At 44.8% G+C, this 16,839-nt stretch overlaps 1 protein-coding gene across 4 annotated transcripts in view; it reads right to left on the bottom strand.

The window, feature by feature from the left end:
• Positions 1–1,071: 1,071 nt before the first annotated feature.
• OTUD5 (OTU deubiquitinase 5) overlaps positions 1,072–16,839 on the bottom strand; it is a 53,609-nt gene continuing 37,841 nt past the window's right edge. For 2 of the 4 annotated variants that reach the window (XM_089484430.1, XM_089484438.1), the window contains exons 3-9: positions 8,718–8,782; positions 7,790–7,946; positions 7,468–7,616; positions 6,172–6,357; positions 5,801–6,011; positions 3,918–4,031; positions 1,072–2,742 (exon numbers count right to left, since the gene is read on the bottom strand). In XM_089484430.1, the coding sequence (XP_089340556.1) occupies positions 2,621–2,742; positions 3,918–4,031; positions 5,801–6,011; positions 6,172–6,357; positions 7,468–7,616; positions 7,790–7,946; positions 8,718–8,782 (1,004 nt within the window). In that variant the 3' untranslated portion in view covers positions 1,072–2,620. Of the gene's footprint in view, positions 2,743–3,917; positions 4,032–5,230; positions 5,284–5,800; positions 6,012–6,171; positions 6,358–7,467; positions 7,617–7,789; positions 7,947–8,717; positions 8,783–16,839 lie in introns of those variants that run through there. The other 2 variants (XM_089484447.1, XM_089484452.1) reach the window with 2 other exon arrangements.

The following is a 16,839-nucleotide window of genomic DNA, read 5'->3' as shown; positions in this document are numbered from 1 at the left end:
GTGGAGATAAGGTGGCAGGACAAGTGAGGAATGAGGTTCAGATCAAAGGACAGATCAACTAGATAGTGTGTATTTGTTTAACTTGTCTTCCCCCTCTCCACATAAAGTCCTGTATGCAAGGACATGGATTTTCTGAATGACTGCTATCAGTACTCACCTTCAATCGCAGAAACCTTAAACACCTATGATTCCCTTTTTGAAACAAGATGGCAGTACACAAGACATCGGGGATCTTAAAAAGGCGAAGATAATGAACAAGGCATCAGTTGGCCAAAGGGATTCTCCCTTCCCATTCTTCTCAATGCCGTTTTTAACAAGTCCCACTGGTACATCCCTTATCCCCCCAACTTCCCTTTGCAAGTCCTTGAGGTACAGCCAAAGGAACAGTTGCCAGCAATACTGAGTGTGCATATCCTTCCATTTCATGCATCTCAAGTCCGTTCTACTAGATCAAAACAAGCCATATTTACATGGTTTATTCTGCTGGTACCAACCTTGTGGAATTTAGTACTTCTGGTCAAGGAATCTGACTTGTTGGCAGTAAACCAGCACCTTGGTGGCACCCGGATCACTTCTAAGAGGACCTCATGCAGCATTTAGTTCTAAACAGATGATCACCAGCAGCTTTGTTTTCATTCCCTTGGGTGATCTAGGCCCGTTGCACTCTTGCCTTTGGCTATCCAGATGTTTTGGACTTTAACTCTCAGAATACCCAACTAGCAAGGTCAATTAATCTGGGCATTCATGTCCCAAATATCTGGAGGACCAAAGGCTGAGAACCATTGGTCTAGGGAATTTAAAAAAGCATGGAGTTCATGTGGAAGCAAGAAGAGACTACACTACTGAAATCCAGCTACGAGCAGAATAGTTTTTCAGAAATTAGAAAACACCACCAACCTATCTGGTTAAGAAATGGGTGTGGAGGTTTTGTATGCCTGGATCACAAGTGCAACTCCCCCCCCCCCCAACACACAATTGTTCTACTTTCTCCTTATGTCAAGGGGAACCAATCACCCATCTCACAGGTGAAAAGGGAAGGGAGGAACATAGTGAAAAAAGTGAGAGCAGAGATCAACTCTCCCATACTTTTATTTTTCAGGCACGAAATTTCACTTTTTCATCCAGTTGTCCATGGAGTCTCTGGATCCAATTTACCTAAAGCAGCAGTCTATCTCCCTTCCCCCTTTTAAAGTTGCCTCTTTGGAGCCTCAGAAAGCAGTAAAAGGAGGCAGGAGCTCCAAAAAATCCCACTCACCCCATGGATTTTGGACTCAGGGTGAAGACGGAGGAGTGGCTGAGCATGTTCTGCCATAACAAGGAAGTGGCAGGCAGAAACATGTGTTCAGAGCCAGGCTTAGAGAGCAACTATTGCCACTGTATGTGGGTTATAACTACAGTAGTAGTGAGGAAGACAAGCACCTTGGGCAGGTAAAGTTGCTAGAGATCCTTCCTTTCTAGGGCTCATTGACCTTTAGTCCAGGAGCCAGTAAGATACATGGCCCAGTGTCAACTTGCCCTAACCTTTGGATTCTAGGCCTAGTTTCACCTCAAGAGAGCCTGGCCTCTTCCCCACTGCTGCTCCAGCAGCTTCCGTCTTTTGACTTTCTGAGTTCATTTGGTGACCAACACCACTTCAACAGTCCACTATGGAGACCAGGCCCATTCCTGGGGAAGCTGGGACACTGAATGGCGAGTGGTGCCCCTCCCCTGCTGCTAGGCACAGGGAGAATCAAAGAGGCAGCAGCAGGAGAGACAAAGAAAGGCCAAGAAGCAGAGCAGCAGCAGCACCAAAGGGACCACAGTGCTGGACAAACCCCTGGATCCATGGTAGTTGTGGTCCCCGCTAAGGCGGTCGAGCCACATGTGAACATATGGGAAATTACACTGAAGTGGGAAGCAAAAAGAAGAGGCATATAACTGCAGGGAGAGAGAAGAGGCAGTTGTTCAGGTGGTTCCACACAAGGCAGAATTATTCTTCAAAGGTGAGGGTGGAGCGGTTCAAATGGCTGCAGACTGAGGGTCCCTCTACACTGAAAGGGCAGGAAGCAATAGCCCACACTGTCAACCCCTCTCTTGCTGCCTGAAATCCTACATTCCATCCCCTAACACCATCTAGGGGAGGAGGAAAGCTGGCAGACCCTACGGTTGCCAGCAACTTCAGCCAGAAGCAGCTATGCCTCATGCCACTCAATTCACCATCGGTCCACCTCCCCTTGTCCTCCATAAGCAAATTATAACATCTTCCCATCCCCATTGACACAAATATCCCAAAGTGGGGAGGGCTCACTTAGGACCAGATCAATTAATCCTTTTTAATAATGAAAGAATGGCTGATGAAGGGGGAAGCCCAGCATGCCCCAGTTTGTGCGTGTTCCAGCTCCTTTTCGAGGAGGTCCTGTCCCTCTCTTGCTGTCTCCCCCAACAAACCAGGGGGAGTGGGGGGATCGGATGCAGAGAGCCAAAAGTGGAGGAGCAAAAGGGGCAGCCCAAGGAGCGTTGATCAGCAGCAGCAGAGGAGAAGGAGGAGGGAGGGAGGGGTCCCAGGTATCGTCATCATCCTTCCGACCAAAAACATGCACCTAAGGGGTGTCAGGCGAACATAGGAGCCGCCAGCGAGTTATCAACTCTTGTCGGAGCCACTGTCTCTGTGCAGGGTGCTCTTCTTCATGCTTTCCAAGTACTCCTGTTGTGACACGGCCAGCACGGAAGCCAAGATCTCATCATCATCCCAGTCGCTCAAGCCTGCCAAAGGAGGAGTGGAAATGGTTACGGGTGGAACCATGAAGCAGGAATGAGGGAAAGAGGGCCTTCCACAAGTTGTGGGATTGTACCTCCCATCAGCACAGATAATGGTGATGAATGATGGGACCCAGAGTCCAATCATCGTGGGAAGGCACAGGTCCTCCCATCCTCAGCCTATCATGTCAGCCATTCTCTTGGTCCCTCCCATCTGTGTTCCCCAGCGCCCCATCACGCCCAGTCTATTCCACCAGTTCCATTCCATGTCCTGCCCAGGCTGCACAACCACAGAGCCCTATGCTCAAAGCAATACTGCTCCTTTCATGTCAGCTATCTCAACATCCGTACAAAGACCTCACATGTTAAGTCAAATTTTCACTCAGACGAAGACAGACTAAATCCCAAGCTCCAAATTTTGGAGTTTGAGGATTCTGGAGCACAACCTGGTTTAATAAAAAGTTCCCCTCCCTTCCCACCTTTTTTTTTTTTTTTTTTTTTTTTTGGGAACCTGGAAGTATTTCCTAGGGAATTAAAAGTCTTAATTTTATATAATTTAAGACACAAATATAGAAGCAAGTCTAGGTTTTAAGGCACTATGATGCATGATTCCTTCTCATAATTATTCCTTTTTTCTTCTGAACTGCCCCTTAGGCAATGTATTTCATACTATAAGAGGCTATCATTCAGCTTCCCGCCAAAACTATACCCTCCAGTTGTTTTGGATTAAATCCACAATAATTCCTAATCATCAGATAGTTGAGGCTGATGGGAGCTGGGATATAATATCTGGAGGGCACTATGTTGTAGAAAACTGTTGTAAGTGACTTCCACATGAGAAAGTCAACCTATTTCTATGAATTCATGCAAAGGTCAGAGAGAGATTGCTCTGGAAATTTGCAAGACAGCAATCATCTCATGATACATGGAGTATGCTACTGTGGAATCTGTTTATTTGTCCAGATTCTTGTAAAGTACATCTTAAGATTTTAAGAAGTTTCAAGTTGAAATTGTGTTGAGGCCCATTTGAACCCAGCTACTGGATTTAAGATCCTGTAATAGAAAAAATCTGAGAGCTTATATAACATGGCAATCCCCGCACCCTCTTGAAGATGGGATACCATTTTTAAGAGGAGTTCTCCATTTTGTCTTGGCTGCCTGGCAGGAGGGAGGGCACTCACCAAACGCTGTGGGGGACATCTGTTGCATTATTGCCCGGCATTCCAGGGCTGGATACAATGACACTAAGGGAGGGGTTGCTCGGCCACCACCTGCAGAAAGCTGGCTGCTTGTACCTGTGGAGGGGTGGAAAAACAGGGTGGAACATTTAGCTATGTCAGAATACATGCAGGTTAATTCACATTCCATTCACCACCAGAGGCCACCTACAGGCTTATAATTTGATGCCCCCCCCCCCCCATTTCCCAGGAGATCTATATCCCCTTCAGGCACAAGTGTTTTGTTTTTTTAAAGAAGCAACTTGACAACATACAATATGTATGTATGTCCCTTTAATTTGCCTGTTGACTTATGGCAGCCCCATGATTTTCATAGGGTTTTCTTAGGCACTAAGAGCTGTATTTATTTATTTCAAGAATCTATATCCAGTCTTTCTCCCACAATGGGAGATGATCATGCTTGGCATAGCAGAAACCCTTCCCTGGTAAGGAAACCTGGTGCTCCCTTCTCTGGCCCACATGGCACTCACCAGGAGTACATGGTGAGGGGAATTTGGCAAGTGCAAGAGCTGCTGTGCTTCAAGGTAGTTTTCCCAGTTCCCCTCTGAAATATAGCCCACAGCACCTGATATTTGTTCGTGGTCAGATGGGATCTGGTGCCTTAAGGATATTTAGGCTACTCTGACAGCAGCTAAGGCAAATAAAATAATTTCAAAATACTGATTCCTGAGAATGGATGTGATACCTATAGGAAGATTCAGATTCCTCTTTGTTGCAATGAGATTATTAATCCAGCACTACAAGTAAGCATTGTGGTTCTGGCTGCCCTGTTGCCCTGTTCCTTCTATGTTCTGCAAGGAACATATCACAAGCTTCCTCCACATACTAGAAGTTGGCAGCTGGGACGGGGGAATGTGTAGCTATTCAGATGTTGTCGGACTGCAACTCCCTTCAGACCCAGCGCTATCTGAAAGACCACACATTCCTCACCCTTTCTTTAAGGTTTTCCAAGCGGTAAAATCTGAGGATGTGCTAAAACTGCCCTCTCCAGAGAAGTCTGCTTGGGGGGAAAATCCCCTTCTGCTTTTAGCTTTCCTCTGGAATTTTTGGTTCTTTTGCACAAGCTTGTTCTAGGGTTTGAACAGCCAATCTTACAGGATTTGTTTACAGTTTTGAGGACAAGTCTACTTTACAGCTAGCTCTCTTAAGCTTTACTTCCAGCTTCTGATTATATAGGGTTATTATATATTGTTACTTTATCCTTTAAAAAAAACCTGTGAAGTTCTGATTTTAAGTTTTGTTTTGTTTATACATACACACCCAAGGTGAACTGTTTCAGGCATCACAACGGGAAAGGTGGCTCAGACTTCTATAAAGGTAAACAAGACTCAGTTTCCTGCTCTGTCTCCTCACACTCCATGGCAGACACTATCTTGTACTCCCTTGCCTGTAGTTCTTCAACAACCCTTGAAAATGACTGGAAGGATGCAGTCCTGAAGAGACAGGCTACAACACTGCATTGTGATAATGACAACTATAGCTTGTCCATTCTCCTTTCTCATACTAAAAAAGAGGGTACAGCCTTCTTCGGGGGTAGCTTTATTCCTGTAGCACAGGCATTGTGGCTCCTGCATGCAACTCAGACAGGGCACCTGTTTCTTGGACATGCAAACTGCATGTTTCCTGTCAACATGGGCCACTAGAATGAGCATAGATACTATCCATGGGTTTGCAAGTTGGGAAAGGATATGGAGTGGTTTCAGTTTGCCAACCCATATCCTAGTTCTGTCTGTGTGGTACAGTGTCCCTGAGTTCCCTGGCATAGCACAAACCCTTCCCTGGTAAGGACGCTTGGTGCTCCCTGTTCTGGCCCACATGGCACTCACCAGGAGCACATGGTGAGGGGGGTTTGGTAAGTGCAAGAGCTGCTGTGCTTCCAGGAGAAGGCGGTTTGGCAGCATTCAGCTCATTGTGCAGGTCAGGATGCTCTGGGGAAGACGCTGAGCTGCGCTGACGTGGAGAGCGGCCACTCCATTCTTCCAAACCACTGGCTGCAGCTGCTGTGGCAGAGCTACAGGTAGCGCTGGCTTTGCGAGGCTGTGAAGAGAAGAAAGGAGGAATGCTATTCAGAGCTCCAGGGGGACTTGTTCACCTTCCCTGAATCAGTGAGAGTCCTAGTGGAGATGAGACCCATAACCTCTACTGATCCCCAAGATACTACCCTCATTCCCCTTGTGTCTGAGAAAGCTAGCCAAACCTGTCTGGCCTGCTTTTCCTGGTCGCGTAGCCACTGCAAATAGGACTCCCTGGCAACCTGTTCTTCAATGGCCTCATTGGTTGCTTCCCAGTCCGTTGCCCGCTTCTTATCTTCCAACATCTGCTGCTCGATCCACGATTCTTCTGATGTCTTGATTGCGTTCTTCATCAAGGATTGCTCTGCATACTACAAGGAACAGGGGAAGTTCAGCATATGGAAGGCCTAGGCCTACCTCACAACTCACTAGCCAAGGCTCCTTTTTAAAAAACCCAGCCCCACTTTTCAAAATGAGGGGAAGGGGGGCTGCCAGTCATGAGTACAATGTAATGCTAATGTATAAGTTGGAGGAAAAAGAGCAATGCCTGCCCTCTGGTTATCTAGGCAGTCCATGTATTCTCTTCCTCTTTTTTAGAGAGTACAAGGCACAAGATTCATCTGCTGTAAATGTTGCTGCAGCAGCATTGAGCAAATGGAAGCTGTGCCAGATTCAGAGGAGGAAAGCAGCAATTAGGAAAGCTGCTGGTTTCCTAGCTGTTGGATCTGCATCACCTGCCTCTTCAAAGTTGTCTTGGAGGTGATTAAGGGAGAGCAACCTGGAGCTGCTACTTGTTCCGTCTCCTCTGCTCTCCTAGAGAAGTCAAATGGCCATACCTGAAGTGAGACGGCAGCAACAATGTGACTGATGGATAGTCGTTCAGCACTCTGGATAGATTCTCCCATCTCACCAATACAGGGGTTGGGCAAAATGATTCTTCTATATGATTTTAGCAGAACCTAACCTTAACACCTATCAGCCCTAGACAGTACTGGGGGATGCAGTTCAAAAACTACATGAAGGAACACAGTGGCCCCCTCCTGATCTAACAGGCATGCTGGTCCAGTCCTAGACCATTCCCGAATCCAAGACAATACTTGAAGGAAAGCAATCTTTCTAAAGAATTGTGAGATGGAAATATTTTATTAAAAAAAATATCACCACCCAGGGTCAAATACAGTACTAGCAAATGCATACCACGCTGCATCTCTGTCTGTACCTCTTATCAAGTTTCATTTCTCCCTGACCCTCTTTTTTACATCAAAACTCTCCTTGTCATCTCTCAGCCCTCTCAATTCCCCAAATAACCTCCCTCCAGTTGACTGTGGCTTTAATGTGTCATACTGTGTAAATTTTATTTTGCGAGGGCAGTGGCAAGATGCCAAGGTGGGGAGCAATACTGACACACACACCCTAGTCACTTGCTCAGGCTAAAAAAGTATCATGTTCTGGTCCCCACAACTTGCACAAGAAAGGCTCACCCCTGGCTTGAAGGAGGGTAGTCCCAGCCCCACTCCAATTGTAGCTTTGTTGGGGTTCACCACAGAGTTGTAATGTATGTTGCGGTGATAGCTCACTCGGATGGGTTCATCCTCGTTCTGATGGATGCCGTGGAAAGTGTTGATGGGCTCTGGAAGAAACAGAGAAGGCAGCTCAGAGAAACATCAGGCACAGGCACCCTATCCAAGCACTGTTGACACAATCAGCCACTGTTGGTAGAAGCAGATGAGAGCCTGGTATCTCCAACTCAGGGCAGCCACTAGGGGTTAGAGGACAGGACCCGAAACTGGGGTTTGTGCATACCTGTGCCATACTGGTAAACCTCCACAGGTCGATTGTACATCTCTGCCATAGCCTGCATCTCAATGTGGTTGCCATGGCAGTTGTTTTTCCGCTTCCGGTTGATGTAGGTGGTGAAATCTTCTGTTACGTAATTGGAAAAGTAATCGGCATTCTTCATCTGCAACATGGAAGGACCTCAAGATCAGATGGAGAAAGGCTCCAACATGGAACAAAAAGAAGCAAGAGGGAAGAGCTGCTCAGAAAACAAAAGAAGTGGCACCTCTTTAGCTAGGGCAATGTGATATGTCCCCTTTGGGGCTACGTGATCCCAAATGGCTAGGACTAGCCAAACTGCTTTCAGAGCAGCACTTCAACTGCTCCTTCAGCTGCAATTTTAAAGAGAGATTGTTTAATGTGAATATTTTCCCTGGACTCTTCTAAATTCTTTTTCCCAGCCTGAGAGTTGACAAGACAGGAAGCTACAGTGTCTGTAGCACACATTTCTTGTTGTTGTGTATCTTCAAATAATTTCTGACTTATGGAGACCCTATCATGGGGTTTCCTTGACAAGATTTGTTCAGAGGAGGTTTGCCACTGCTTTCTTCTGAGGCTGAGAGCATGTGACTTGGCTAAGGTCACCCAGTGGGTTTCATGGCTGACTTGGGAATTGAACCTGGTCTCCAGAGTCATAGTCCAACACTCAAACCACTATGCCACATTGGCATACGTTGCTGGGCTCCAAATGGATGGGAGCCAGGCAGGATGACTTTTAGGCAGGAAGGAGGTGCTTACTGCTCAAAGGGGATCTCTGAAGAAGAAGCCCCAGCTCTTCACTGATTGCCAGTGTTCACAGATCATGAAATCTCTGACAAGTACAGTTTTGGATGTCAGATTTAGAAGCCGTGATAGAAGCCTGGCTTTGTTGAGACACCCCTTCTCTTGCACTCACCAGATAATCCATACAGTGCTTCCGGACCACTTCATGCATGTCTTGGTCACCATATACCTGGTCAGCTGCAACAAGAAAATGGGATAATATCATTGACCCCACACAATGACTACTTTTCTCAGATTTTTCCTGTTTCCCTACATCTAGTTTGGACCTACAAGTGACCCATTCTAGCAAATTACATTAGAGGGAAGTGAGTGGCAGGGCCATTTTATTAGCTTCACTGAAATTCAATTGTCATCCTCTTTCTGAAGTATTTTTCCTGTGCTTCATTGTAAGAGCTACCATTTTAAGAACTGATGATGGCGTTTGAATCTCCCCTCTTCCCTCACCATTCCTTTCTGCTTTTGTGTTATACTTTTCAGATCACAAGCCAGCAGCCAAGGAATATTTTATTTTTATTAATCCCATGTAGGAGTCATATGGGAGTCCTCCTAGTAGAAGAGTAGGGTGAAAACTTTTAAACAAATAAAGTATAATTACCATTAGAGACACACTGGAATCTGCAGCCAGATCAGGGCTCAATTTCAGATAAGTTGATTGTCCCCAAAACACCCTATTCTTACCTGAACAACACTAGGCTGGAAATTCCCTATGATCTCTATGAACCTCCACAGGAAGTTCCTCTTCCATACACATTGTGCTTCAGATTCTTCCCAGCACAATACAACAAAATCAAGTGGACACAATTCCAAAGATGGCACACAATAGCCTTCCCAAATTTGACAGGTGTATCTGACTGCAGTAGCCATTACCCACAGCCAGCATAGCATGATGGGTATTTTAATCAAACACATCTAGTGTGTGTCATATCAGGCTGTGGCAAGACTGAGCAAGAAGCCTCTTCCATCAGTGCCTCAAATACTTGGAAGTGAGTACCACTGTCTCCACGGGGAATGGGACTGATAATGTATTGGGGTTTAGGAAGGACATTTTTTATGTGGGAGAAACTGGCTAACAGTGGCCATATGCTTACAAGTATTCACTTTTACCCTGTAAGCCCTGTTTGCCTGAAGTGCAGTCATTACCTGAACTATAAGGACCAGATCTCTGGCCACACAAGCCATTTAATAATAATAATAATAATAATAATAATAATAATAATAATAATAATAATAGAAGCTTGAGATTCATTTATTCAAAGAGCTAAGTTTCAGATGGAAATGCTACAAACATTAGAAAATCAAGATTTTTCCAGAGTTTTCCTTGGACTTTTGGTGTGTATTTGCTGCTACCATTTGTAACACCCCTGCTCCCATTGCTGCTTTCTGCTCACAGTTCACAAGCTGGCTAATAAAGCCATTTGTTGAGTAATCTAACAATTAAAACATGTAACCCTAATTCCATTATGTGTCAGCTCAGCCACAACAAGGCAGCAAGCGAAACTGATCAGAGCCCGCACTGAAACTGACAGATGTGCTGAAAAGAAAGATCTGGCAGACTTCTCACAAATAAAAGGCACTGCAGATGTGCAACTATTTCCAGGGGCAAGGCAGAAAAAAGCAACCTGATGCCAGCTTTGGGAAAGTCACAGAATGGCAGACCAGAATCAAATACTCCTGGAAATCTGGTTACCTGGTAGGCAAGCTGGCACAAGAATGGACACAGACTACCAATGAAGAGCAACAGAGAAAAATTCCTGACTCTTTTGATCCATGCACATGTTTTGTACTTCAAAACCCTGTCATAACTAACTCATTGGGATCATAAATTAATATACCTGAAGTTTTACCAAGTTCACATTCCCTGAAATGAGACCCAAGTATCTGTTTGAAATAAGATATAAACCAGATATGGGTAAATTCTGCAGGTCTGGGGGCCATTCTCTCCACGAGAACTCCTGTGTGCTATACTGCCCACAAAAATCAGAACTGCACAAAATTTCATTTCTAGTTTCCTAAAAATCTTAGTTTCCTTCAAAAGAAGTCATGGAAGAGGGTCTTGTTTTAATGAAAAAATGTTGTTGTGTATCTTCAAGCCATTTCCAATCTATAGCATCCTTAAGGGATTCTCCTGGCAAGATTTGTTCGGGGGGGGGGGGGGGTCTGCCTTTGCCTTCCTCTGAGGGTGAGAGTGCACAACTTGCCAAAGGTCACCCAGGGGTTTTCCATGGCTGAGCCGTACAACTGTCCAACAACTATACCATGCTGGCACTCCCACTGGAATAAACAAATTGAAGTATGTCAAATTTTGCTTGAGCTAGTTCAAGTGTATCTATGATGCAGGGACAGTCAAATCAGAAGGGTAAAAAAAGAGGAAACCAAGCCATCCAATGGGTGTATGATGACTAGGGTTGCCATACTGCCGGACCTCCAAACCGGGAAAAATGTAGAACAAAATTTTCAAATGTAGGGCACACAAAAACGTGTCCTACATTTGAAAAAATTGTCCTACATTTTCCCTCGCGATCGCGGCGGGGAGTGGAGGCCAAGCGGCGAGGGAAAGCCTCCACTTAAGGAGGCTTTCCCTCCCTGCCTGGGCCCCGGGCCTCGCCGCAATCGGAGGCCAGGATCGGGGCCTCACCTCCTTCCTGGCCCCCTTGGGGACCAGGAAGGAGGCGAGGAGAGCGCCGGCCAACGCCGGGGCCTCGCCTCCTTCCTGGCTCCCTCGGGGACCAGGAAGGAGGCGAGGAGGCTGCAGGGAGACGGGGAGGTTGGCGCGGCTGCGCCCAAGAGGCGCTGCCTCCCTGCAGCCTCCTCCGCCCCAGGCCTCGCTGCCCTCCTTTTCCTCCGCGCGGCCATGCGCGGTGGAGGAGGAGGAGGGCAGCGAGGCCCCAGGGTTGCCTAGCAACCCCGCTGCAACCGGGCTTTTCCTGGTTTTTGGCTGCACCCGTGCCGTGACCGGGCAGGTGCCGCCAAAACCGGGAAAAACCCGGTTGCAGCCAGGTTATGGCAACCCTAATGATGGCAAATATTGACATGGGACCCAACGCTGGCCTGGAAAAATATTCCACACATGACACCCAAAGCAGTTTCAGCAGCGTTCTAAATATCCAAGTGGGATAGCAACATACTCAGGAACACAGTGAACAAAGCAGTTCAAATTATTCCACTGAGACATATGTGTCATTGAATTGTACTTCAACGTACTTCAACGTACATCAATGTACATCAGTACTTCTTGGATTTTCTGATTCAGGGACTGACAATTATTTTTGTAATGTGTCACATGTTTGTGCCATATTTGTGACCATTGGCTACAGCCGTTTCTGTTTTTTTGGAAACTTGCTGTAGACTGGCAACCAATGGCTCAGGGATCAGCACTAATCCACAGACGACAACTCTGAGTAGTACTGACTTACATTTCCCCAAGCACCTGCAACAACACTGTCCCAAGTTCAATCAACAGCGACACTGGGGAATGGAGTGAAGGGAAGAAAGGAGGCTATCCTGGCATGCTAGTCAGCAGTTCTCATCATGGGACTACATTTTGGGCAGTGGCACTAATTCCATGATGTAAAGCCAATGGCGGAATGAGCCCCAGGGCGGGGTATAACCTCCTTGAAAGGGAGGGAAACAGTGAGTGTGCATGGGAGAGATGCCAAGAGGAAGAGAGGCCTGTGACAGTCACACAAAACCTCCAAACTAGTTCCAGCAGAGAGAGTGTAGAAAGTTCAAAGTGAGGAGATGCATCAGGATTTAAAATGTTTCAAAGCAAAGGCATGTGGCCAAGCGGGATAGCAATATGCACTACATCGTTATGCAGTACATACTACTACATTACGGCTACAGACCAGTGCTGGTACACATGCGAACAGCTGCCGGCCCCTGGAGAGTTTCCAGGAGAGAAACAATTGTAGCCTGGCACACTGGAAAAACAATAACTGCTGGTCCTAGCTTAAGAAACACTGTACTACATTACCCTGACACTGTGGTCTAGCCGTTGTGCAAAGACAATTGTCCTTCCTAACCCCCAATACACAAAGTAAACAGCTGTTGCCAAACCCAGGAAGATCATACTTAGTTTCCCCTTCCATGCCAAATTATCAAATACTTTATATACCCATATATAAGTCTAGCAATTTAGGTCAAAAAATTGATGCAAAAAAACTGAGTTGGCTTATCCACGGGTCTTAACTCTTGTATCTTAACTCTTATTTAAAAGAAAGAACTATCCCCTGTTGAAAGGCAAGAGTATAATCTATCCTGGAAGCACCAATTCCCTCTACTCTTATCCATCCAACCTTAAGAATGAGCACAAAGAACTATGTCTGTTGGAATTTTGTAAGTTCTTTGACACTGTTTTGCTTTGCTTCATCTTTTAGATCCTTTGCTACAGGCCCCTAAATTTTACCCTTGAGTTATACATGGGTCATATCAAAATCCATAATTTCACCCCCAAAACCTGCCCTTGACTTATACACGAGGTCGACTTATAGTCGAGTTTATACGGTAATTCAGTCAGGTAATGGCATAACAAAACACTATTGCTTTACTCTCTCTTCCTTGGGTTCCTGAAACACCTAAAAAATGGGAAGGGGACACATTCGGGCAGATGGCCACTTGCAATTAGGAGATGGTATCTTTCTGCCGGCACCTTTGGTACACACATTTCCATTCAGCCACAATCTCTACAAGGACTGGAGCTACTAGATTTTATTTGAGTGCTATTTTAATGTTTAATGTTTTATGATTATTGTTTTGAATTAGGCTGTTTTTAATCTATGTTTTAGTTGTTAGTAGTGTTTATTTTAAACTTTTGTATTCAATGTTTTAACCTTGTATTTTTTAATATATTGTAACCCACTTTGAATCCCACTGTGGGAGAAAGGCGGGATATAAATCTTGGAAACAAACAAACAAACAAACAAACAAATAAATAAAATATTTCCCCAGGGAACAGATTCTGAAATAGCATCCTGCAGTAACCACTGCATGCACAGGTGAGCAAGAAAAAGAAAAGAAATCATTTTATACTGTTTTTAGCCAGTTGTTTTAATTGTTTTTAATTTTTTCTTATAAACACTTTTAATCATTTTGTCTGCGAGATGCCTTGAGTTGCTTTTTGGGAGAAAGGCGGTACAGAAATGAAATTAAATAAAATGAATGAATACATTTTTTTTTTTTTTAAGAGTGGCACAGAGGGAGAGAAAGAAGCAAGGGGATCCCAAGGGTCATAAAACAAATAAAGTGGTTGTTTTCTGAAGAGCACCATGCCAGTAATGGGAACTTCCTAAAACAATGGAGGGAGTAGGGGTGGAGAGGTATGAATTATCAGACCCCCCTTCCCTATTGACAGTCCCACTTGATTTCAATGGATCTTTGTCCATGATATCCCTCTTGCACCCCAAAGTAGCAGCAGCAAAGTGAGGCAGCGGGACCAATATGGCTCAACAGCTTTTTTGGCGGGCTGCGTGTTGCATCACGGGAATAGGTGAGTCATCTCTAACCCCCATGTAAACAAGGATGTGGTTTCTAGTGAGGGGAAGTAGAGGCGGCAGTTCCAGCAAGTCACATGAGGCCTGGGCTTTTCTCCGAAACTTGTGTGTTGTGGTCACCAGTCCAACCCCGGTTTATGTTGAAGATCCGTGCGCGTGCACACAAATACAAGCATGCACACGCGTATACACACACAGAAACCACACACATGGAAACCATAGCAAACTCCCTCGACATATGTATGTGGACTGTGGATTAACTCTAAGTTATGGAGGAGAGGTTACAGGGAGAGTCGAGAGCTACAATCCTCAGACTGTATTCCAGGCCAATTAACAATCCTTAGAACAAAGGTAGATGAACACAGAGAGCTAAAAAGTAGCCCAGATTCATGTCATTTTGCAGCTCTTATGACTTCTAAGAATACAAATGTAGGTTCTTCAAGCTCTGTCATAAGCCTGTGTGTTTGACAGCATTTTGGAATATACCTAAGTTAGGCACAATGGGAACACTTTACCAAGCAAAGTTTGGCACCTGCCACATTTGGCAACACAGCACAATAACCGAGGGCAACTAGGACAGCACTCTAATCTAGGGTATTTTTTAAAACCCAGCTAAAAACATTCCAGGAAAACCCACCACGAGTGTCCTTGAACCTCCAGGGATGACTTTGCTTCGCTTATCTTTCACCTCAAAACTGTTGAAATTCACAGAATTACAGCAGAATAGAATGCCACCAGGCTGATTAATAGCTGGCATGGAACTGTGAAAAATGATCTTTAACCCTTTCTGTTCGAAGTTCAAAACCCTGTGCCTTTTCTGGAGAACTGCAAGGCGCTTGTGGTGCAACCTTCCTCCGGCTTTTATCCTTGCCATGACAAACCAAATGAGTGCCGCACTAAGACAACAGATCTTGATTAACAAATTAAATATGGCCAGCAACAGGCTTTTCTGCATCACAATGTGGGTCCTTTGCTCTCAGGCTAATCAGTCAGTTGCCATTTAGCTGCCACTGGCTGACCAGCAATGTCAAAATGAGCCCAACAAGCCTGGAAACCTGGGGTCCATTAATCAGTCAATAGTCACGCCAAGAGGTTTTGAACACTGGGTCACTTTGGCAGAGCTGGTCTTCTGAAACAGTCCCCTTCCACACCAGAGGAATGTTACAACACTCTCCCTATTTCTGATGTGTAGAGATAAGCACCACTGTCACTTATGTGCTATGAGTTAGCAGAAGGGTAATGGAGTATCCTGAAGGGGAAGATTTGACACAGACACCTCTTGTTGCCATTCTCTCTTACAACCTTCTGTTAGAAAAGTAGGAAGTTTTTAACAACCTGAGTTGAACTACATTTGAAGATGGGAAGTAGTCATAAATGACTGAAACAGAAGGGAAACTATAATACGTAATGAAGAAACCTGCTGGTCAAGCCTCCATTGAAAAATCCATAACAAATGACTTGGGGAAATATTAGAACAAGAAAAGAAGAACTAGACTGGAGTAGTCAATAAAAGAGGAAAACAAAATACAAAGCATGGGTAACTCAAGCACGCAGAATGAGAGGTTTTTGGATTGTCAGCGAAGCTGAAGGAGACTACAGAAGCTAATTAAAAAGGGAAAGCAAGAGTAAAAGGAAAGGTGGTATATTAAGAAGGGTGGCAGCAACTATATGTAAGCCAGTATGGTATAGTGGTTTGAGTGACATGATAGGACTCTGGGAAAACAGGGTTCAAATACCCACTCAGACACGTAAACCCAGTGGGTTATCTTGGGCAAATTTTCTCTCAGCTTTAGAGGAAGGAATGGAAACCCCGTGACTGAATAAATCCATTTTATTTTATGTCATGTATTTACACCACATCTTTCTCCCAACACAAGATCTTGCCATGAAAACGCTAAGACAGAATCACCATAAGCCAGAATCAGCTTCAAAGAACAACAAAAGATGAAGTCAAAGAGACTTCAATGAGACAAATCTAGGGCACAAGACTGAATCAACAGACTGCCGTTATATATTTCCTTAAGAAATCACCAGAAAGCAATTTATGAGCCAAGATGTACAATTCATGCTGCAAATCTGTCATTTGGAATCCTCAGTCTACCCAAGGCTCAGACACAAACTACCCAGGTTAGAGGGTAGTGTCAACCTCTATATACATTCAAGAAACTACACTGTTTTTAGAGACTGTTTTCCAAAGGGGCTATTTGGTTGCAGCAAACTCAACATAGAGTCTCTTTTTCCTCTGTCAGAGTTCTGGTGCCAGAACTAAACTCCATAGCACTAAGCCATGCCAGTTAAAGCAGTATCAAACTACATTATTTTTGCAGTGTAGATTAACTCCAAGTCTGGGATAAATGACTTGATGATCACGCTGTATTTAGCTTTCACATGTTTCATCAGTAGAGGATATACAATGCAGATGGTATTATCAAGAAAAGAACAATACAACAGCTGAGGCTCCATAGGTCTTGATTAAACCACCTGTTCATACCAACACAGTTTTCTTCATCTCAACTGGCTCTCCTTCCTCCAATCATCATCACTTCTTCTGGTAAGCCATCTCTCAGGCCCAATGTCTTTAACAATATAGCAAATTCCTGGGGAGGGATGCAACATAAAAGAAATAAATTCATTTCTGATTTTTTTTTTATTAAATTCCCAGATGATTGCTTTTGTTGTTGTAAACTGCTGTCAAGCCAACTTCGATCTATGGCGACCCTGTGAATGAAATACCTCCATGTCACC

The sequence above is a fragment of the Sceloporus occidentalis genome, unplaced genomic scaffold (genome assembly GCF_023333645.1).
Source record: "Sceloporus occidentalis isolate IW3139 unplaced genomic scaffold, rSceOcc1.0.p SCAF_1, whole genome shotgun sequence".
NCBI lineage: Eukaryota > Metazoa > Chordata > Lepidosauria > Squamata > Phrynosomatidae > Sceloporus > Sceloporus occidentalis.
Note: the sequence above shows the minus strand (reverse complement) of the source record. Positions and strands in the feature narration are given on the sequence as shown.